Source organism: Amphiura filiformis, chromosome 11 (genome assembly GCF_039555335.1).
Source record: "Amphiura filiformis chromosome 11, Afil_fr2py, whole genome shotgun sequence".
Classification (NCBI taxonomy): domain Eukaryota; kingdom Metazoa; phylum Echinodermata; class Ophiuroidea; order Amphilepidida; family Amphiuridae; genus Amphiura; species Amphiura filiformis.
In genome coordinates, this window is record NC_092638.1 from 26,250,889 (window position 1) to 26,275,109 (window position 24,221).

Sequence of the window (24,221 nt, forward strand, 5' to 3'; positions counted from 1 at the left end):
TAATCGTTACTTTTAATGAATATTTTAATCATGATAGCAAAAATAATAGTAAAAACCAAAATTATTGTTCCTGCAGTACGAACGAACGAGCCTAAGAACTGTCGTAAAGAATATTTTATGCATAAATTTAGTCTTTCGTATTTTCCATTTGCGACGGTGACCATCTTTGTGTTAAAAATATTTCATACTACACTCAGCGTGCACTAAAAATGCAAAGCTTCCGAATTCGTTGACTAATTTGGAAAGTACTGAGTGTAGATCATTCAAAATGCTAAGAAATTTAGGCCCGCCGCTACTGTACACATGTAGAAATCTAAGACTAGTTTCAGTTCAACATGTTCAATGTCGTGCAATTTGTGTAGGTGGATTTAAAAGCGCCTACAGCATATTAGATAAGCTCTACCCAAATAGCAACAACACGGAATTTTCGAGTAAGCTTAACCATCACCACCATGTTAACCGTGGTAACGTAACACATTTAGTTTCACACTCCCGCCATATTACACAGAAAGAAACTAACACGGTAAGTTTTTACTAGTTAAAGCCATAATTATTAATGTACGATTTTATAAATTTATGTAAATATGTACAAATTAAGTGGTCATCCTGAAGGCCAGATTCATTTGCTGGCGGATGACCAGAAATTCACTGCAGGTTATCCGTCGGATGCCCATACTTTATAAAAATGTTTTTTTAATATTTTCCCTTTTGGAGTGTTACTTGACCTAGACATTTTTGTAGAGCTAATTGCTAGGTCTAGGATCATTCATGGACATGGTTGATTTGTATTCAAAATGTTTTTTTAATCAATATGCAATTGCAAAGTTTTAATTATTTTAACTTTAAAAAAATTAAAATTTTAAATTTTAAATAATATACGGATGACTAGTCCGAATATTAAATCAGACCCAGAACAAAATAATAATTTCTGACATGATCGTGTTCTGGGTCTGAACTGTTTCCATTCGAAATCTTGATGCCAAATTGGACAAAAGAAGCACATGGTCCTTCAGTTTTTTAATACCCTATTCATGTTGCGTGAATCACTCTATTGTGGACCATAATGATACTTGAGTATTTGGACAAGCGGAACAGTTTTGACAGGCCCTTTGTCTACCTCTCTGTTTGTAAACATCCCACCTTCGCGTCCTTGATCTAGGTATGCTAGGTGAATTCAAATTTGCCATCAAACTGCATCATTTTATATATCAAATTAAAGCTCTTGAGGAAACAAAGCCAAAACTGAAAACCTTTTTTTCATAGCACTTTCCGTAGCAAAGTTACATCTTGTCAAAGATTGACTTTCATCAAAATTTCGGGGGTGTTTCTAGATCTTAGTCTCATTATGATAGCAGCTTTTTTTAATGGAACTGCTATCAAAATTCCATGTGCGATTGTCTTATCACCATAAAAACTCATATATTTGGGTCAAGTGAAGTATAGAAAACATATTTATGTAGGTTTCCTTCTTCGACCAGTTGTTTTAAATTTCTATGTAAATATGCATTGACATTGTCGGCGAATTTGGCTGACTAGCAAATGTGTTAACTAAGGTTTGCCTGGGATACCTACTTGATCATATATATGTGTGTCTACGGTGCTACAGTGGGGAACATATAATGCCACACAATTTCAATGGACCCCAGACAAAACCCGCGGGTTCGCTGTGTCAAGTTGGCTCCATGCATGAGCATGCTGTGCGCCTGGGGTGGAATAGCTTTACTTAAGGCCAAGTAAAATAAAAAACATGTTTCACGTCCGGGTTTTTGAAAAAAAGGAGGAAGAGGGGGCTTTTTATTTTTTATTTTTTATCACAAAATTGGTGTGAATACCCATAATTAGAGCTGTTTTAGCGTAGGGGAGATTGGGGTTAGTTGGAACACTGGGTAAGTTGAAACATTGTATTTTTTTCTGACACAAAAAATTAATTTGGTAAAATACTGGCACCTAGTAATAGGTATTAGTAAGGGTCATCCACCAAATTAGCAACAGCACTGATGCCCCACCAGTGTTGGCTTGGGAAAGGAATATCTGTTTTTGACTTGCTGACTAATTTTTATACCCCTCAGAAAAGATCGTTATCTCCATGTTGTTTGAAGATTCAGGGGATTATTTTTTGAGTATCATAAGCACTAGTAGTAAGTCCCAGAATAATGTTAAATAAAAGTTTTATTGTATTTCTTATTTTGTGTAATGAACTTTGAAATGTAAAAATAGGCATCAAGTTAGTTGAAACTTTTGAGGTGGGGTTAGTTGAAGCGTGAAAATCGCATAGAAAAATATGGTTAAAAATTTGACTTTTAAAAATTTGTAACATGTTTACCATTTCTTCAATATTGCTTTAATATGGTTAAAAAGCAATAATACAAGCAAAAAGTGCACACAGAAAGTACATTTTATAATATTTTAGGCTTCTCATATTTTTGTCCATGGTGACACTCGTCACCTTGTGTCCAAAGTATTGACCCGCCCTCCCACATATTTATTTATTCATTTTTTCACACTGATTGTATGTTAAAGGGTGCCTTCAAGGGAAGTATAACCCTAACAACACAATAATAATTATTCTGAAATTTTTACAAGCCATGTTTCAACTAACCCCACCCTATGTTTCAACTTACCCCAGGGGTGGGGTTAGTTGAAACACTTTTTTTCAAATTTTCAAATTGGATTATATGAATAATCATAAGCAGGTCCAATAAAATTTAAGGCTGTATTTGTAGCATGTATGTATATGTTTATACTGGTATGGTTAGTGTTTCTTGAAAGTAATCGGTTTGCGTTAAAAAGACGATTTTGTGAAAAATGTTTCAACTAACCCCAATCTCCCCTATACAATAATCATGAACAATGCCTGGAAAAAAGGAGGAGGCTTCTTTTTATTTCTTGTTCTGAGAGATAGGCCCCCTCTAACTATCACAAAACCTTATAAAAGTGTTTCTTGTATATTGCAAGGCTATAGAAAGCATCTCTACTTCCTAGACATATTTTTTGAGAAGTCATGACTGAATTTCAAAAATAAAAATAAAATTGAAGAAACCTCAAAAAAGGAAGCGGGAGGGGACGTGAAACATGTTTAATTTTTTACTTGGCCTAATAAAGCTCTTCTTGAAGTTGAGAGCATTTAAATCTGATCCAGTTTATGTTACAGTATTCATACAATAGATAGATTATGCAAAATGTTTTCCTTTGACTTTTACCTCAAACAAACACTTATTTATTTAAATTATGAATTTGGATGTGGTCAGAAATTTCCAAATCAGGGTTGGACTTTTGACCGGTCAAAACCTGTTTTGTCCACAAAGCGGTTAAAACCAGGTTTAAACCGGTCAAAACCGGACAAAAGCGGTCAAATCTGGTCAAAACATGATATGTATTCTAGAGTTAAAATGAAGTTGATGCATCATGTATGTATAACATATTACTATAATCACTACTCAGATAATAATAGAATAATATTATTCATTTAGGGATTCAATCATGTTTCACCGTTGTTCATCACCGTTTAACAACGATGCGGCCGCGTCGTCTGCGTGGTTTAAATGAAGTAAACCACGCAGACGCTACCGGACGCGAAGTTGTTAAACGGTGATGAACAACGATGAAACATGATTGAATCCTTTCAACAACGAAAAGAAGCTAAAGATCGTATAATTCACGATTATTTCACGGGGAAATGTCAGTTAATCATTGTCACTAAGCCTTACAAAAACTTCGATGATTTTCTGTTAATATCATCAATAAAACTACAGAATAAAACGGCAAAATTTAGCCACTATTTGAAAATACTGAATTCAACTTGTAAGCTTGCATGTACGCACAAAGGTTCCAGGCATGACGAATTTTACGCGCTCTCGCGTAACGCCGTAGTCTCGCTTCGCGTTCACAGTATACGCTTCAGTAAAAGTGTGGATTCATCACGGATTAACAACGGTTGGCTCCTGTACAAAGGTATAGGAAGAGTTGTTGAATTATTAATTAATTAATGAATAAATCATTAATTAAGAAAATATATAGATTTACGCACCCACTTGGCCAAAGTAATACAGAAAGCTCATAAACAGTAACACACAACTTTCAATGAATCATTCAGCATATTTTTTGTCTCATCAAGTCCTTAAAATGAAAATTTTTGAATTTGACAAGCCACAATTCAGAAAAATGCATTAGAAAGTATTTTTTTTAACTTAATAATTTAGTTTGAGATTAGTTTTTGCCAAGCGGTTAAAACTGCGGTTAAAACTGCGGTTAAAACCATGTTTTTTTCCACCTGTGGCAAAAATCTGCGAACCCTGGATAAGATGTAGTGTTAGGCATGAGTTCAGGAAGAATAATTGCAAATGTGCAACTAAACTTAGTCTCAACATTTAAGAAAACTAAAACCAATGTTGCTTTTAAAATTTTGATAATTAGGCTAATGGATTTAAGCTAACTCTAGCATTGCCACTATGGAGTAACAAAAATAATGTTATACAGTCTACAGTGATATCAATTTGTTTGTTTGTTGCACTTGTATGATACTAGCAACAGTTTTGAGTGTTTGTATTAAAATAAATGTCAAGTGAGGTAAATTTTCAGACTTTTTCCTTTATTTTATTTTATTTTGTAGCATCAAAATGGTTTTGACCAGTTTTGACCACTTTTTAGCGGTCAAAACTAGGCGGTTTAAACCTGGTTTTAACCGGTTTTAACCACAGGGTTTAAACCGGGGCGGTTTTAACCGGCCAACCCAAAGGGTTACCTGTACTGTTGCCCTAGTATAAAAGCAGTATGATTTTAGCATCCTCTTTTTTCTTTTCATATTAGAATAAAGAAGAGCAGTTTAGTGGTCAAATTCCTGTAGGTAAGTGGACACTAGATATATTAGGCCAAGTAAAATAAATAACATGTATATCATCCCCGCCCTGGAGATTAATTCAAATATTTTTGTTATTTTTCTGCCGTCAAAAGAGACCCTTTTCCTAGTTCCAATAATTGGAACTCACATGAGTTCCAATGAGGTATGTGTCGCTGCGATTTAGCGTGCATTCATCACCATATTCACATGTACATAGTCGTGGAGTGGACTTTTCGCTGCTCATAAAAGTCGCTCAAAATTATCTTTTTAAATATTTCTTTGGACAAAAGCTGATGCATAGAATAAGTTTAGTAATCACAGATGACATACATCAGTGACACAGGTTTCTAAAGTGAGTATTTTACCAGATAAACTAATGTAAATTTGCCAAAATAAAACCCTGGAGGCACCCATGGGCAGTACCTACAACTTGAGAACAAGTCCTCAAACGTTCGAAATTTGCAGTTACTACAACTACCCTTTTCCTTGTTTTTTTTGTACTTGAAATACCGTATTCGTTCCAATAAGCGCCCATACCCCAATAAGCGCCCACCCAGGGTATTTTCAATTTGCTAAACAGCTAAAGGGTACCATAAATGTTGAAGTGACTGATAGATTTATAGCTTGAGGATTTGAAGTCCTGTGTAAACTTGCAATACATTTACTGCATCAGAAAAGCTACTACATGTAGCACGTCTCGGGACCCTATTATAATGTAGGTTAACTTGTCTCTAATAAACGACCCTTATGAAAAAATTAGGTAAATCAGGTGAAAAATAAGCGCCCACCCAAACAAGTGGCCCCCTGGGATTGTAAGTACGGTATAAACAATATGCATGACTGGTCAAGAGCTAGTCCTAAACAGTGAAGTTTTTTTATTGTTTTTAGTTTTTTTTAATTTTATTTTTACTCATCTTTCTAAAATAAATTAACCATATTGCCCATTTTCATTGCAGATAAATTAACAATCAAATACAGCACCAGTAGTGGGCCTGGGGGTCAGCATGTAAATAAAGGTGAGGTCAGCGGCACTAACTTTGAAGTTCAGCATGTTCTGCTTTGGCTTAGCTTTGTTTCTTGCGTGTATGCGCCACTTTCATCGATGTACATGCATTAAGTAACTTTAAACTAACATAGAACTCGCTGAACTTCAAATCTTACAAGTTCCATGTGACTGGAGGCAGATATAGACTATAGCTACGGTGGACGGCAATGAGCAGTGGAGCCCAACATGCACTCCTGGAGCCCACCACTAAAGATTGATTTTAGTGCTGGAGCCCACCTCTGAAACTCAAAGAACAGTTTTAGAACACTGTGTATTTTATGATTTTATGTATTCTAAAAGTGTCCAGTATGAGAATTGGTAATATCTTGCTAAAAGTATCCAGTTTCTGTGATCTGCTGCCCAGAACTTGTGCTCTGTTAACTACAACCCTGTACAGTGATGTATATGTGTTGAGATAGCTTTTTCACACATGCATCTGTAGTCTGTATGCCTTCCTCAAGGCAGTAAAATCAAAATCAAATTTTAGGATTTTCTCAAAAACTGCTCATTTTTGCAGGAATCTGTTTATACGTATCATCATTACGTTTAGAGATACAATAAACAATAAATTTATGCCACGAGGAAGGCATTCGATATCTCGAAATAAGTGTGTGTGTGTATGTCAGCGCTTTGAGGGAACCCTCATGTTTGGTTGAAGCTGTGCCCATTGACATTTGTAACATAACATAACAAGTATTTATATGCGCCTTTGCCTAGGGATTCAAAGTGCAAGAGAAAAGAAAACCAAAAAATTCAAAAATACAAAAAGCAATGGCAGCAAAAATTACGGAAATTTTACATGTAAGTGAGTTTTGATGAATGACTTAAATGAGGCTAGTACAGGCTGATGGCATTCTTGATTGTAGATGGTAAGCCATTCCAAAACCTTGGGGCAGTCACTGTTATCCCCCATTATAAAAACAAAACAAAATAAAAGCACTGGCACCGTAATATGTGCCCAGTGGAAAAGAGAAAAAAGAAAAGGCTCTATCCCCAGCACATTTCCTGGTGCGAGGAATGATAAAATTAACACTCTCACTGGACCTAGTACTCAAAGCATGTATGGAGCTCTTGATCATGAGACAGTTGGAAATGTTCTGAGGAGAGAGCCCATTCAGGGACTTGTACACACATGTGGGTGTCTTGAACTTGATTATCTCATTTAGGCACATTTGCTCTTATAAAACCATCCATAAGAGTGTCTACACAGCGCTTGTATCCGCATCGGGAAAATGATTGCATATTGATTGCATGTGTGGGTAGGGTGCTTGTGTCACAATGCTGTACATGAGTGAGGGCGCTCATGATGTAATGCCGTCCCCGCGTTCAAAAGGAGATCATATTGAAACACATCTCAGGAGTGCGCATAGATACAGGCCCTGGTTCCTGTGTAGAGCTACTACTATCTCCATTAACTTCTATGTTAAAGTACCTTTTACAACAACAAAAGGACAAATAAAAAGCACACCTCAAAATGTCATTCAGTAGTGCACCAATCAAGGTTTGGCCTTTGAATTGATTGGCATTATATGATGTTTGTTTGTTTGTTTTATTTCTTCTTTTGCCTGGGTTACTCATTCAGTGGATGTTTTAAGGTATCCTCTGTTCTTCCATGAGGCACAGGGGTCACATTAAAATATACATCAAAATACACATTAAAATATACATCAAAATACATCAAAATAATTTAACAAACTATTTAAATACATAGGATCCATAAATATATAGGCATACTGTCATGAGATGATAGCGGTGGCAAACTTGATTAACTGTTTCACGTTGATTAATTTAACTTCGAAGCATGTGTGTTTATTACTCCTTGTTATGATTTATTAAAACAACTGTGATTTAGGTCTGAAACAATAATATAACTAGAGCGGTTCTCGGGCTTCGCGGTTCTCTGCTTTGGTGGTTTGTTTTGGTACTGAATGGTACATGTGTTTGGGTGATCATTGATGGTGTTTGTGATTGATTGGTTTAGGTTAAGCGTGATGTATGTTTTGTTTCTGTTCAGAACCTTGTGGGGATTTGGCGAGTCGATGGGTGGGGGTAATTAGTTAAATGTTTGTAAGAAGGTTAGAGAGGTTAGAGAGTTAAAATGGGTAGACGGTAGAGGTTTGTAAAGGTTGAAGGGAAAACATAGGAGCATGGACACTTGGCCTGGTGAAATAGTTGTTGAATAGAAGTTGAATGTATAATGTTTGTTGATGAATGAGACCGATTTGACCGAATTAATTACACGTCTGTCTGCAGTGGATACTTTGAAGGGAAGTGACGGCCGGGTTGCCAAAAGATTTCAGCCAATTATGGGTCAAATAATCGAAAAGTCGCCTAATTTTTCTCTTTACCATTGGTTTCTATGGGACATGAAATGATCGGAAGTCGCGTGAGCCAATGTTGAAAAATCGCCCAATTTTTTCTTAACCATTGGTTTCTATGGGACAGGAAATTGTCAAAAGTCGCGGGGAAAATGTTCAAAAGTCGCCCAATTGGGTTACCAAATCGCGGGTTTGGCAATCCGCACTCACTGACGGGCGCATGTGACGCGTTATTTGGCGTGGTGTAAACAAAAACATGGAATATAGCATAGGCGTCGCAACATCATTTAAATTAATTATTATTTACCGATACAACATTGTAGGCGTTTCAATGTACAAAAACTTGTGTCATAGCGTTACGTAATCGCTATCATCATCATCAATTCGCTCAACACGATGAGTCATTCATCAAGTCAAGTACCAATTTCCTTGATGTGTTTATTTACAGGTTTGGGCAAAATCGATTTTTCTTTTATAATATCCCGTGGACGGCAATGCACAAAACGTACTACGCCATAATATAAATAAGGCTAAATAAAAATAAAATGATGTTTCCGGTAACATGCTCTGAAAAAATTGGGACGGAAGGAAGGAAAAAAAAATTATTTACACATACTGAAATTTCGACCCAATTTAACACTTGAAGGCTAGCCAATAGAAAAACAGTATGACTCGGGGTCTCAATCGCAAAAGCTCTTCTCATACTACATAAGTGTGTCGTACTGTCCAATATCATTTACCTACTCTCTGTCATTCACTGTTCTTGTCTATATATAAAAGCTTTTTCTGTTTGTGCAATTATAGAAAACTGCTACATACAATTTGGAAATTTATGCAATACAAAACACTAAACAGATAAAATAATATTTTGAAATGACCATAATTAGGGGTAGAAAAAAGTAAGGAGTTAACTCCAAATGGACCCTCTTATCTTAAATCCAAAAAATAGGGGTCCATAACCAAACTTTTGGGATCCAAAAATAGTCAAATATAATATTAACTTGTAAACAGTTAATGACTTGAACGTGAAATCAATAAGTGTAAATCAAACCAATTTTTTAAGTTTACCTGACTTGGGGATCAAATCTAGACAGAGGTTTCTTGCCAATACAACATTTTACTAATTTGACCTCAGATGACCCCTGGTGACCCCCAAATGACCTTACCAAAATATGGCTCTAAATGGTGACTGTATCCACCAAGTTTCATGCCCATATGACAGTTTTTACTAATATGACCTCTGGTGACCCCAAAATGACCTTCAAAAAATTTGGCTCTAAATGTTGACTGTACTAACCATGTTTCATGCCCATATGACAGTTTTAACTAATTTGACCTCAGATGATCTCTGGTGACCCCAAATGACCTTCAAAAATTTGGCTCTAAATGTAGACTGTATTAACCAAGTTTCATGCCCATATGACAGTTTTAACGAATTTGACCTCAGATGACCTCTGGTGACCCCAAATGATCTTCAAAAAATCTGGCTCAAATGTAAACTGTACTTACCAAGTTTCATGTCCATATGACAGTTTTAACTAATTTGACCTCGGATGACATATGGTGACCCCGAAATGACCTTAAAAAATTTGGCTCTAAATGTTCACTGTATTAACCAAGTTTCATGTCCATATGACAGTTTTAACTAATTTGACCTCAGATGACCTCTGGTGACCTCAAAATTACCTTCAACAAATTTGGCTCTAAATGTTGACTGTATTAACCAAGTTTCATGCCCATATGACAGTTTAACCTAATTGACCTCAGATGACCTCTGTTGACCCCAGAAATGACCTTAAAAAATGTGGCTCTAAATGTTGACTGTATTAACCAAGTTTCATGCCCATATGACAGTTTAACCTAATTTGACCTCAGATGACCTCTGTTGACCCCTGAAATGACCTTCAAAAAATTTGGCTCTAAATGTTGACTGTATTAACCAAGTTTCATGCCCATATGACAGTTTTAACTAATTTGACCTCAGATGACCTCTGGTGACCCCAAATGACCTTCAAAAAATTTGGCTCTAAATGTTGACTGTACTAACCAATTGTCATGCCCATATGTCAGTTTTTAATAATTTGACCTCAGATGACCTCTGGTGACCCCAAAATGACCTTCCAAAATTTTGGCTCTAAATATTGACTGTACCCACCAAGTATCATGCCAATGTGATGTGACAGTTTTTACTAATTTGACCTTTGGTGACCCCGAAATTACCCTCCACAAATTTGGCTCTAAATATTGAATCTACCCTATCAAGTTTCATGCCCATATGATAGTTTTTACTAATTTGACCTCAGATGACCCCTGGATGACCTTGACCCATTAACCAATACAAACTTGTTCTGTCTCGGGTCATGATGAACCCACCCACCAAAAAGTTTGGGTCAAATAATAATTGCCCTTGTAAAACAAACTGGGACATCCCCATACCCCCCCATTTAACATGTGCTTAATATCTGTATCATCCAAGTATCCTCATCTTCAATGCAACGTTCACTATTTATCGCTATGGAATTATATTTACATGTTGAAAAAGGTAGGCCTAGGGTTGAGTTTCTTGACGGGATAATATGCAGGCCTGGGCGAGCGGCATGAGAAAATAAATGTTGGTTAATCCTGAAATCTGCCAGGTTAGTTGGGATCCAAAAATAGTCAAATATAATATTAACTTGTAAACAGTTAATGACTTGAACGTGAAATCAATAAGTGTAAATCAAACCAATTTTTTAAGTTTACCTGACTTGGGGATCAAATCTAGACAGAGGTTTCTTGCCAATACAACATTTTACTAATTTGACCTCAGATGACCCCTGGTGACCCCCAAATGACCTTACCAAAATATGGCTCTAAATGGTGACTGTATCCACCAAGTTTCATGCCCATATGACAGTTTTTACTAATATGACCTCTGGTGACCCCAAAATGACCTTCAAAAATTTGGCTCTAAATGTTGACTGTACTAACCATGTTTCATGCCCATATGACAGTTTTAACTAATTTGACCTCAGATGATCTCTGGTGACCCCAAATGACCTTCAAAAAATTTGGCTCTAAATGTAGACTGTATTAACCAAGTTTCATGCCCATATGACAGTTTTAACGAATTTGACCTCAGATGACCTCTGGTGACCCCAAATGATCTTCAAAAAATTTGGCTCAAATGTAAACTGTACTTACCAAGTTTCATGTCCATATGACAGTTTTAACTAATTTGACCTCGGATGACATATGGTGACTAACCATGGCTCTAAATGTTCACTGTATTAACCAAGTTTCATGTCCATATGACAGTTTTAACTAATTTGACCTCAGATGACCTCTGGTGACCTCAAAATTACCTTCAACAAATTTGGCTCTAAATGTTGACTGTATTAACCAAGTTTCATGCCCATATGACAGTTTAACCTAATTGACCTCAGATGACCTCTGTTGACCCCGAAATGACCTTAAAAAAATGTGGCTCTAAATGTTGACTGTATTAACCAAGTTTCATGCCCATATGACAGTTTAACCTAATTTGACCTCAGATGACCTCTGTTGACCCCTGAAATGACCTTCAAAAATTTGGCTCTAAATGTTGACTGTATTAACCAAGTTTCATGCCCATATGACAGTTTTAACTAATTTGACCTCAGATGACCTCTGGTGACCCCAAATGACCTTTTAAGAATTGGCTCTAAATGTTGACTGTACTAACCAAGTTTCATGTCCATATGACAGTTTTACCTAATTTGACCTCAGATGACCTCTGGTGACCCCAAAATGACCTTCCAAAATTTTGGCTCTAAATATTGACTGTACCCACCAAGTATCATGCCAATGTGATGTGACAGTTGTTACTAATTTGACCTTTGGTGACCCCGAAATTACCCTCCACAAATTTGGCTCTAAATATTGAATCTACCCTATCAAGTTTCATGCCCATATGATAGTTTTTACTAATTTGACCTCAGATGACCCCTGGATGACCTTGACCCATTAACCAATACAAACTTGTTCTGTCTCGGGTCATGATGAACCCACCCACCAAAAAGTTTGGGTCAAATAATAATTGCCCTTGTAAAACAAACTGGGACATCCCCATACCCCCCCATTTAACATGTGCTTAATATCTGTATCATCCAAGTATCCTCATCTTCAATGCAACGTTCACTATTTATCGCTATGGAATTATATTTACATGTTGAAAAAGGTAGGCCTAGGGTTGAGTTTCTTGACGGGATAATATGCAGGCCTGGGCGAGCGGCATGAGAAAATAAATGTTGGTTAATCCTGAAATCTGCCAGGTTAGTTATTTTAATTTTTATTATATCGGTGCTGACAAAATGCACAACTTCCTCAACGTTTATAAATTGAAATGAACAGTCTTTTATTCATACTTGATAGGGGTTTATCGTTGAGTGTCTAGGACAAGATTACACAATTTTTCGGCCTACATCATTTTTAGCATTTTAACTTTTTTATTACTTGCTCTTTTTAATACGAGCTTTATGGGAATTAGTTCGACAACAACACCGATTTAATGAGCGTTAGGCCTTTGTCTTATAGTGTTAGGCCTACTATTACCGTTTTTATCAAATTTTTTGCGGACACAGACAAAATACCCAGCAAACACAAAACGTTTTCGACATCATTCGCAAAAGGTTGTCAGAAAACGTTTAAATGTCGGGTTATATAAAGGGTATATTAAGAGTATAAAACATTTTCATAACCTTAAAAAACATATTTTGATAATCTACTGCTCAGCAAACAAAATGTTTTACAGAAAACGTTTAAATGTCGGGTTATATAAAGGGTATAAAAACGTTTTAATAACATTCCAAAAACATTCTTGAAAACTTGATACAAAACATTCAAAACAGAATCTTATTTTGGGGTTGAAAAAATATTTGCGAAAAAAATTTTTGCCCAAAATATTTTCAATAACGTTTTAAAAACGTTTTCATGACCTTTATATAACCCGACATTTAAATGTTATTAAAAGGTTTTGAAAAAAACATTTTAAGAACATTTCTGTGTTTGCTGGGTTCAAACATTTTAACATAATGTTATTTAAGTATTGACACAATATTTGGCAAAAATGTTTGTAAAAATAGTTTACAATAACATTTTTTGAAAACATTGAAAAATATTGTTGTATTGTGTTTTCATACAAAACGTTAACGTTATCATGACCTTTATATAACCCGACATTTTAATGTTATTAAAACGTTTTTAGCTAAACCAAAAGCCAAAATATATCTTATTTAAAACGTTTTAAAACGTTTTTGTGTTTGCTGGTAGTTCAATAGTTTTCAATAGTTGTAGGCCTACTTAATATTACGAGTCCTGCTGCACGCTGTTTTCATAAATAAAATAGTTGTGCATAGGCCTAGGCCTATATCGCGATAAATATTATCTATCAATTCAACTGTATTTCTTTAATCATTGAATGGCAGAAAGTCGGGGAAAATAAAATAATGTGATTTCCAACAACTTCATATCAGAATTTCGACACGGACGACTCTTGAAAAATTTTATTTTTTCCAAAAGTGGCATAAATTATTTCATGTCAGAATTTCGACACGGACGACTCTTGAAAAATTTTATTTTTTCCAAAAGTGGCATAAATTATTTTTTTGCGGCACCAAAAAAAGAGGGCGGGCGGGTTACCGGAAACCGAATTTTATTTTTAGTAGGCCTAACAAGATGAGTCATACATCATAGTTTATTGGTATCACATTGATACAACCTGATTGGTCCCCATATTTTACTGCTAGAAAGCCGATTGGTCAAAAAGCCACTTGTTGAACATTTGCCCACACATTGTCCGACAAGGCCCGTAGAGCTGGCAAAGTAATTGTTCGCGGGCAACTCAACCCAAACCTCCACGTGGTGTCGGATGGATAACGCTAACTTGGGCTCTGGGGAACAGGCTTGGATGCGGGAAGTCAAGCTAGCGTAGGATCATGCAAAAGTAATTTGACCACGTTTTAGCCCTTCCTCGGCTGACTCAGCCTGTGGTGGCTCTGAAGAGACACTGTTTGGTTTTTACCACGTCGACAAGGAAACAAATTTGGATTCATCGTACGAGCAAACAGCAAGAGATATACAACGAGCTAGGCATGAAGAAGATAGAAATAACTAAGGTGCAGTGAAGCAGATAATTATGTATTGTGACTGAATGGAATTATACAGGTGCAACTTGACAAAGGAGTGAGTACTGGCGCAAATAACCTCAGTAGTTGAAAGCGCCATACAAATCAACCAAAAACAAAAAAACAAAATGCCCACACATTGATCAGCCACTTTGACCTTTTTATCACGACTTGATCACGCGCCACGATTAGTGACAAGTAGGTCTATTACCGTACTAGTAGGGATTTTACGATTTCAATATTACATTCGCATGGACGGTCATTTTTTTTGCGGGGTCGCTAGGATTCTAGCGAGTAGATTTCTTGCAATATTTGGCTTATTTACCATCCAATTTATATCCTACAATGTACCTGTATATCATTAGCATATCAAGCGCGGCCCAACAAAAATAGTTTTTTGAGGTTTCTGATCGTCACGCTGAAACACTTTTAAGGACACAATAATTTATTTCCTCCGTTTTCCCAGCCATTTTGTTTACTCGTTGTTAACGACGTAACTGATTAGTCTCGACCCCAGAGTGCAACGTGGCTGTATCGCGAACATGACTTGAAGACAGAAACCGGCTGTAAAAGAGGTGGGTCATCTCGCGAGATCTTGTGACTTGCATTGTTTCATCTCGTAAGGTCGATGGCTCAAAATTATCTTTGAAGTATCACAAATTCCAAGTGTAAGGTACTTGGATACATTAAACAGGATAATTATGATTTAGAAATCAGATATGTGAGTACCAATTTTATATAAATTGACTCAATTGCAAAAAAAATGTTGCTACGTTTGTATAGATCCCAATGACACACACAGTGGCATAAGCCAGTCTCTGTGTACAAACGGCGTACACGAGACTGGCAAGTCTATACCACATCGTTACGACTCTAAAAGCGACCGAGTCAATGGGGGATATACTATCATGACTATTGGGCAACTTCCACTTGATTGGCCCTCAGCCAGTCTGAGATAGAAGTATAAATTCGTAACCAATGGCAACGGTAGGCAAAACCGGCTATGCACGACTATGTGCACGACTATATGGACCAACCTCTGGTTGGATCGCACAGAATACAGAGTTGCCAATGCAGATTAATAAGGTATAATATTGGGTGACTTTGTGAACGTCCAACTAAATTAGTACAATTCTGAATACTTCGTTATTCTTTTTGTAGATGTCGACTACCATTCAAATTTAATAGGTTTCATCATTAGCACACACTTGACATATCCTGAAAGTGTCACTGAAAAAAATACTTCGTTTGTCTGCTTTTTTGTATACAAGAAACACATGAGACATCTGTTTGTGTGGACTTTGTGCAAGGAGCCCAAATCCCCACAAAAAGAAACCTTCACTTAAATTATGCACAAGAGAATGACTTATAATATACAATGTTTTAAATTTCTTGCACGAACTGAATGAAATAATAAATTAAATCTTCCTAAGATATTCATAAAATAACTATTAATTGACTAAAAGTGAAATTGGTATTGCTACAATGAATTTAAGCTTGCAATGCAAAACCAAATATAAAATATGAGTCACGTCAGGAGATGATCTAAAAATACGGATTTCAATGGTTTTAACTATAGTACACAATTAGGAAAAGAATCTACAAAGTCTATATAAATATGTAATCATTAAATATAAGTAGGGGTGTGATTTTCGGGTTATTTTGTGCCCGGGTACCCGGCGCATTTTTCTGGCGGGTAACCGGGTAACCGAAACCGAAAAAAAAATTTTTTTTTTTTTTTTTTTTTTTTTTTTTTTTTTAAAGTTTTTTCCGGTTTTGTAGTGTCTCTGGACCTAGACCTAAATGCTAGGATCATGGTTGACCTAAAAAAAAAAAAAATAAAAAAAATTGAATTTTGCACATTGTTTTGTAATTTTAATATGAAAATTGATACATAGTTTTCATGTCATACTCTATTAATGATATCAAAATTCATTTTTTTTTTTTTTTAGGTCAACCATGATCCTAGCATTTATGTCTAGGTCCAGAGACACTACAAAACCGAAAAAAAACTTTGAAAAAAAAACTTAAAAAAACAAAAACTTTTTTTTTTTTTTTTTATTTGGTACCGGGCAGGGAATTTCCTGCCGGGTAATAGGATTATCGAGCGGGACTCGAATTCCCGGACTCACTCACACCCTTAAATATAAGTTTCAACATACCTTGTTTCTAGGAAATATATAAAAAAGGCAATTTGCAAAAATTTTTGGAATAGGCCTACCGCTAAAACTGTGCGTTGACTCTCGATTCATCTTTTGATCTGCCGTTCCAAATAAAAAATACGGCGCGCGTCGCGTCAATAAATTTAAAAACGCGATACTAAATTTAAAACGCGAAAAATTGCGCAACAAAACGTGAGATTACATGACACATACACAATCATGCACTTAAAATGGGCAAACTAACCATATTTACAATTTAAAATAAATAACCAACACAGCTCATCAAATTTAAATACAAAGCACTTTGTTCTCTTTGCAGCAAAGGTTATCATAAACCACATTTAATAGCCAAAGCAAATTTTTTGAATGTCACTTTGTTGTTCTTTTTTGTCATTATCGTAGTTAATACTAAAGCTGATGTCAGGTTTCATGTAGCAACAGCGGAATGGCTTCCTCAACATATACGAGAAAAAATACTTGAAAAGGTAAGGGGGCAACCCAAAAGATTGATGAAACCATGTGACTGAAATTACTTTAGTTAGGGAATGAGAGGTGTAAACACATTTCGCATACTCTTGAAAGCATTGATGTTGACCCACTTCTGCTTTTATAGTTACAGATAAGTACATAGAGAAATGTCATGTTTTTTGTTGTTCAGTTTATAATAGGTGAAAATTATTTGTTTTTTGTTGCTGCACGCATCAATAAAGTCTCAACATACGGTCAGGTAAATTAACATAAGCGTGCACCAGTCACGCATTAGGCAATGCTCAACTAGCGTAAGTGCTGCGCCTAACTACGTGCATGCCATTCTATATCAGTACATAATGTTACAAGTCTCATTTTTTCACCTATTATAAGCCGTACAAACTTTAGTTTCAGTTTCTAAGATGGGAGGGAGATAGTCAGCTTGGTAACAGAAATACAAAACGAGTTATATTTATAGGGCTTCATCATGGATGTTTTGATTTGATCCCGTAAGACACTACACAGGGTGTATCAAAATAAAGTTTATAGTTTGAAAAATGCCACTAGATTAAAAAGTATGAGGCATTTGGTCAAAATGCTATACATGAGTCACTGAGTCCTATTAATGATCACATGCAACTTGTGGGAGGACAAGATGTTGATTCAGCTATCAATAAGCATTTTGACCAAATACTTCATACTTTTTATTCTAGTGGCATTTTCCCAACTGTATACTTTATTATGATACACCCTGTGTAGGCCAATAAAAAATGTGTTCCCTATGTAAAAAACAACAAACAAGGGACAGAACTGTCCCAATTATCCATCTTCTTCAAACTGCTTAATCTGATGTTATGCCATTGCAGTTCAAACTGTATTTGAATTGCACTGGCCCAACATTTGCAAGCATGAAAGTCTGCTTGTAATTCTTATCTTTATAAACTTCAATTTTCATTCCAGAAACAGACAAAAATAAACAAAGCCGGAGAGCTAGTATTCTCATCGGATAGAACAAGGTCTCAGATCACCAATTTTGCAGACTGCCTACAGAAGATACGGGACACAGTGGTAGAAGTCACTAAGAAACCTAAGGAACCCACACAAGAAGACCTACAAGTTTTTTGCTATGAGGTAGGAAGATACACAAGTCTTTCAACTAATTTGTATCCATCATGGAATACTTGGTATGCATGCAGCTTCACGGGCCGGGGGGTGCTCGAGTTTGGTTTTGGTAGTGACGTGCCGCTGAGAATTTGAACCCAAAATTATACCATTTTTTAAGAAATTTGGACCCATTGATATACCAAAAGTCAAAATTTTCAGCCAAATTTAACCCAAATTGTCTTAGTTTTTACAAATTTCCCCAAAATTTTGGGAAAATTTTGGCTAGATTAAGGAAAAATTGTGTTATTTTCTGAAAAGTTGGAGAAAATTTTGAAAAAGGACCCATTCATATACCAAAATAGGCTTTGAAAAAGGGGTTATTGATATACCAAAAGGCGAAAATGCTACCCATATTTATGGCACATCACCGTATGGTCATTTGTACCGAGTACCCCCGGTTCACGAGCAGCCACACGGGAGTATGGCACAGCTGAAATCTTTGTGGAACTGGTCAATCGTGTTCTTTCAATAATATTATTGGGTAGACTGTCTTACACTGTGTTTGCTACATGTATATACATGATGGGTATGTTCTATGATGGCCACACATTATTTGAATGACCTGTAGATCACAACTTGTTTTGTTTACTAACCTCTAGGTGGCGCTATTCATGGCATAACCCACCAAACACAAAAATGTGTTTTTTATTTAATTGTATTCAATCATCTTTATTTTAAAACCAAAAGAAGTAAAACCATAAACTTGGTGGGGTTGTTTAGTTGTTTGACAAACGAGTCAGCCTATATGTGTTGTTGGTGTCGATCAAACCTCTAGAGCCAACTTCGAGGCATATACTCAACAGGCTCGGTTGGGCAGTGATCACTATGACTTTCGTATCAGTGGGCTTGCGCCGTAGTCACTTGGAAGGGGCAGTCCAGCACTTAAGCAATCAGTGTGTTTGCGCTTTGGTCACTGGACTGTAGCTATCACTGGACTTGTCTCATTTCATGGGGATCTGATTAAGAACTAGGTTTGAAAGAGCAACCTAGTGTGATCACAAAACAAACCATACAAGACTAGTTTATTTTGGGTGAGGGGGCCATCAAATGGAAATTAACCTAATTGGATAGGTTCAAGCCTACCCCTCTGGTTACCCCAATGAAAAGTAGTGAATGTTATTTTGCTTCTACTCTGTAGACCTACTCAACTTGATTTAAAATGTGTATTTATTTAATAACTTCCTTATGTCCGATCTTTATTTTTTGCAGAATTGAAAAAGCTAACAGGGAGAGGCTAAAACAGAAAAAGAACAGATCTTCTACCAAGAGAGACAGAAATGTGTATGTTTAGTGAATCCCACCATGGCCACAAGATTGGATTCAAACAGGGGCTTTTCAAACTGAAATACATTTGCAACATGACTGGTTTACAATTGTGACTGTGTTTATATCTTGAACTTTTGCACCAAGTGTTCATTTTTTTTTACTACAATGAAACATGAAGAACCTGCTGCAATGCTAATGGATTCCAAGTGATCTTAATGGTTGTGTATTAAAGGTTTAAGGGCATTGGACAGTTACCATTAATGTTCAAGGAACTTCTCGAAATGAACTATAAATTATTGGTGTGCAACACAGCTGATTTGCAGTTGTGTTATGTCTTAAACTTTTACAACTACAACTACAATATATGAATGCACCAAAATTCATTCGCAAAGCTAGAGGAAGATTCCACTCGCAAATTATAACAGTTAAAATTATTACAGATAGATTAATATAACCAGGCCGAAGTGTGTAAAATCCTAACATCTCTGAATCCCAACAGTTGTCTGTGGAATTTAACATAAAACTGACCAAAATTGTCAACTGGATTGAACATAGGTGCCCAATGGATTCTGCGACAGACATTTTGGATTTTTGTCAGATGCTAAATTAAAAAAATTCAGCTCTTTAGAAAATCTACTGAACCTTGGAAGTATATCAAATTTACAAAACTAGGTCATAGCAACACGTTTGAAGTTATTGAACCCCAAATATGCTTTGGGAGTCTAGGAATGTTCTAAAGGTCAAATTAGGATTGGTTGGTCAGAGAAGATATCTCACACTTCCCATAATGCATTTCTCTCATTTCAATTGTTTGAACTGATTTGCTATCTAGTGTAACATGGGTTGATAGTGATGAAATGTACCGCTATGAAGAGAGCACATCTAGATCTTGCAAAATATGTTGATTTCTTGAGTCTATCTTGACTATCGACCCAGGTTTAGTCTATTCTCAAAATGAAACTTGTGCAAAGTGGGAGTGTCATTTGATGAAATGAGGTAATGTATCATGTTACAAAAGATTCTGGGAAGGATAAAATATCTTCTCTGAGGATTGGCAATTTGATTCAAGTGATGCCAGGCAAATCTCAATATTTTAGCCTAGACACCGATTCCAATTGATGTTAAGTTTTGGATAAAGGTTGGAGGGCATTTAATTGGGCTATTCCAATTGAAATGATGGCATGATCTTAATCTCTCACACAGAGTGTAGATTTCAAGTTGAATTATCCATTCAGGTAACACCATTTGAAATTCAGTTTCTGTCTGAAAGATTAAGGTCATCATTGGGGAGTGTATGGATTTCAACTGGAATCAAAAAGCATTATCCAAAATGTGGACTAGAATTTCTGATTTTTTTTTGCCTGAGTGGTAGTCAAATTAATTAATATTTCAGTTTACAAAGATCTAGTGAAGTGGTTGAGTAGCATGAAAGAGGAATGTGGAGCATGAATTTCCACGAGTTCTCTAATGTTCAAAATAAATCTGCACTAATTGTCGGATCGTATTATTGTCCGAGATGGATAGTATTATTTTGTCTGAAGGTGTGATTTTTACTTGGCAGTTCCCCCAAATGCTTTTTGAAATAAATAGACAAAATATGTGTGCCTTATTTGCTTCACACATTGCATTTAGTCATAATGGTTCATGTAAAAAAGAGGTCATTTGAAAAGATACATCTGAGTCCATAGGGGTCAACACTCAAACAATACAGTAGGCCAGGGTTATTCATGCGTTTGTTAAGGAAAGTTGACTCCTATGGACTCGGGTGCAACTTTTAAAACAGCCTCTTTTGTGACCAAATGCAATGGTGTATGATGCTATGAATTTGTCCATATGTGACCATCCAGCACAACTGAGCCCTGAAGTCGCCAATCATCATTTTTGAGATATTCAACCAAAATATTCTGCTTGAAATTAGCTTTAAAATGATGTATAACATGTCTAACAGTACTTGACATTTAAGTAGTGAAAAATCAATAAAACAGTCAATAAATCCTTTGTTTCCAATTGTTTATTGTTAAGTTCAATGGAGCATATCTCAATAGTGGCACTGGCGACATCCAGGCTCAGTTGTGATGGATGGTCACATATGTGAAAATCAAATAAGGCTACACATGCCTATTTACAGATTGGCCTGGCCAATGATTTTTCCTCAGAAGTCGGATAATCAGGAAGAATTAGGAGTCAAATACAAATGAGTCAAACAATCAGGATAAGAGATCTTGTTTTAGAATTAAAATATATCTTTATTTCTATATAAATAATAAATAAATAAAACACTATTTGTGACCTGATCTGATCCATTCAGTTTCATGTGGAAATAATGAAATTCTAGGTACATACAGACTGCAAAATAAATAAGGTACCAGCAGTGGCGGCACCAGGAATTTTTTTCCAGGGGGCATTGAGGGGGCAAAGTGAATTTCAGGGGGGGGGGGAATCAACAAGCAAAATTACTGCAAAAAGGTGAAATTTTCGTAATTTTGGATTTTTACTGAACAGCAACGGGGGGGCAAGAGTTCTGACTGGGGGCATTTGGCATTTGCTCCCTCATGCCCCCCTGTGGCGCTGCCACTGGGTACCAGTTATTACCTGTATATCCTAACCTGCATTGCCTAATCTAGACAACGAAAATTGATTTTTTTTAAGTAACAACCTTGACTACTATATCTTGGTGTAGATTATTCATCCAGTAGTTCAAAACATTAGTTTGTAAATTAAATCTAATACTGGAACTAATTTGCAACTCACTTTGCTACGTTATGTCCGAAAACATCGGACGCAGCGTAGCAAAAGTGAGTTGCAAATTAGTTCCAATTAGATTTAATTTACAAACAAACCTTGACTACTCCGACACGTCTTATTAAAGCTCATCATCTAATCTTTACAGCAATGGGATACAAATAAGGAAATAATTGCCATGTTCCCAGTTTCTTGGGAACACATACCAATTTTACCATCACTAATTAACATTGGAACTATATGGACCAGATCAGATCATATAATATCACATATTTCTAGAAAACATGTTTAACAAAATCATTCGTCATGAAAGTAATAACAGCCGCACGTTACTACAGTCCGTCTCATCTCAAGTTGACAGTAACGCCATGTTGGATTTCGCAGTGGCAGATTCAAATAGCACAGGCTAACCTAATCCCGCATGACGCATACACACACATAGAAAGGTGTTTTGTCTGAACACTGGCAACGCAACTGCGTAAATGCACAAATTTGAATCTGCCATTGCAAAATCCAACATAGTGTTACTCTCAACAAGATGAGACACTATATACCACTTATTTTCAACGATCAAATTGGAAATATTAGGGCAATGGCATTTTTAGAGGTATACTTTGGTTGTAAAACCTGTCAGAGCATGCAAGATTTGATTTCACATGCTCGTAGACTCAATCCAAGTTCAGTTGCTCAAATATTACGACCATTGGGTTGTTCTGAGGAGGAAATGAGGAGGCTATTGTTTCAAAGGTTGTAAATCAACCCAACGTTTTATGAACTACACTTATTATTATCAATCAACCGCTACCAATATCACTTTTCCAAACTCGGTCAACAAAAGAATAATTTTTTATAAGAATTTCTCACCATCAATGGGGTGAACCAAGTAGCCATCTCAATGTTGTGAGCAAAGAAGCCAAGGTCACCTGCACATTTTGTGTGTTCAAATTTTGGGTGTATATTTGGTGCAAAATATTCATGAGTTGACTAGTGTAAAGACTCCATTGCTAAAGCTGTATAACCCTTTAGAAGATTTCTGTGCTAGGCTAATTTGGCAGCGAAGTATTATGTGTAATCTGATTATCACTATGCCAACTGGATCACGCTTTTGAGTTCTGCACCATGATCAAAATGATCGCAACACAAAGTCTATGGAATGTACTACCAATTCCAAAAGGTGTGTGACACGTATAGTTACCAGGGAGTTATGTAACCATTTTGCTGGCAAATTCCATGCAGTTCTACACAAAAGTTACACTCAAATTTTGAAATTTCCAAGTAACTAACTTGAGCTGCAAATTTCACTATGTATTAAATTAATTTGATCAGTAGTGTTATATCATGAGAGCCGGTATCAATCAAAGTATAGTAACCAGTGAGTGACTGTTCTTAGTCTTCCAGTAGTTTCAAACAGAGTTTGGGAATTAAATCAAATACTGGAACTGACTTTTTGCAACTTTGCGATGTTGCGTCTGGAACCACCAGACTTCATTTTGCAAAAAGTAAGTTCCAGAATTTGATTTAATTCCAAAACTCCATAGTAACCAGTATGTATGTGCTACCTCTCATCATCCTCATCCCTCTCATTCCAATTTCTTATCCTCTGTGGTTTTGTCGTAACTTTCTTTTTGTAAGGTTTCCCTGCTGCTTGTGAAGACATTTGTGGTTTTTGTGAGGTAGGTTTCAGTCTTAGATGGCTGCTAGTGCCAGCTACCTGGAGCCCCATTGATTGGTGATGAGTATCTGACATGATTGGTATGGTGGCAAATTCATGTTCAGGCACTGCAAGTAATTAAACAAAATAGAGAGACCAAAGGTTAGAGAACATGATGGAAGTTCAGGGAGGGGACTGCCAGTAAAAATCCAATTTAGGACTAGGGCTGTTGTCGACAAGGCTGTTGTTGATAATATTGTCGACAAAACAACTTTCCCGACTGTCAACAAGCATGGACTAATTATCCACAAAGACTAGTCATTAAAATATAAGCTTAAGATCACAATTATTTACCATGAAATATAAAAGTAATAACTGAGCACAAGATGACAATGATAGGGTAGATTAATAGACTTCATTTTGTA

The 24,221-nt window shown here is 36.2% G+C and overlaps 2 protein-coding genes across 3 annotated transcripts in view; one reads left to right on the top strand and one right to left on the bottom strand.

The window, feature by feature from the left end:
- The first annotated feature begins 186 nt into the window (after positions 1-186).
- Positions 187-20,907, top strand: LOC140163595 (large ribosomal subunit protein mL62-like). Its single transcript, XM_072186910.1, has 6 exons — positions 187-523; positions 4,807-4,843; positions 5,794-5,853; positions 16,908-16,990; positions 17,934-18,193; positions 19,347-20,907. The coding sequence occupies exons 1-6, from the start codon at positions 269-271 to the stop codon at positions 19,426-19,428; spliced, it is 777 nt and encodes a 258-aa protein (XP_072043011.1). The 5' UTR covers positions 187-268; the 3' UTR covers positions 19,429-20,907.
- A 1,563-nt stretch (positions 20,908-22,470) lies between these two features.
- LOC140164638 (coiled-coil domain-containing protein 57-like) overlaps positions 22,471-24,221 on the bottom strand; it is a 44,800-nt gene continuing 43,049 nt past the window's right edge. For both annotated transcript variants that reach the window (XM_072187978.1, XM_072187979.1), the window contains exon 20: positions 22,471-23,924. In XM_072187978.1, coding sequence (XP_072044079.1) covers positions 23,701-23,924 — 224 coding nt within the window. In that variant the 3' untranslated portion in view covers positions 22,471-23,700. The remainder of the gene's footprint in view (positions 23,925-24,221) is intronic.

What these genes read in the sequence shown, in the direction of transcription:
- LOC140163595 (XM_072186910.1), top strand. Translation starts at nt 269, where the DNA reads ATGCTAAGAAATTTAGGCCCGCCGCTACTGTACACATGTAGAAATCTA. An exon ending in CACAGAAAGAAACTAACACG is followed by an intron (nt 524 to 4,806) that starts GTAAGTTTTTAC and finishes TTTTCATATTAG; the next exon opens with AATAAAGAAGAGCAGTTTAG. An exon ending in GAGAAAAAATACTTGAAAAG is followed by an intron (nt 16,991 to 17,933) that starts GTAAGGGGGCAA and finishes TTTTCATTCCAG; the next exon opens with AAACAGACAAAAATAAACAA.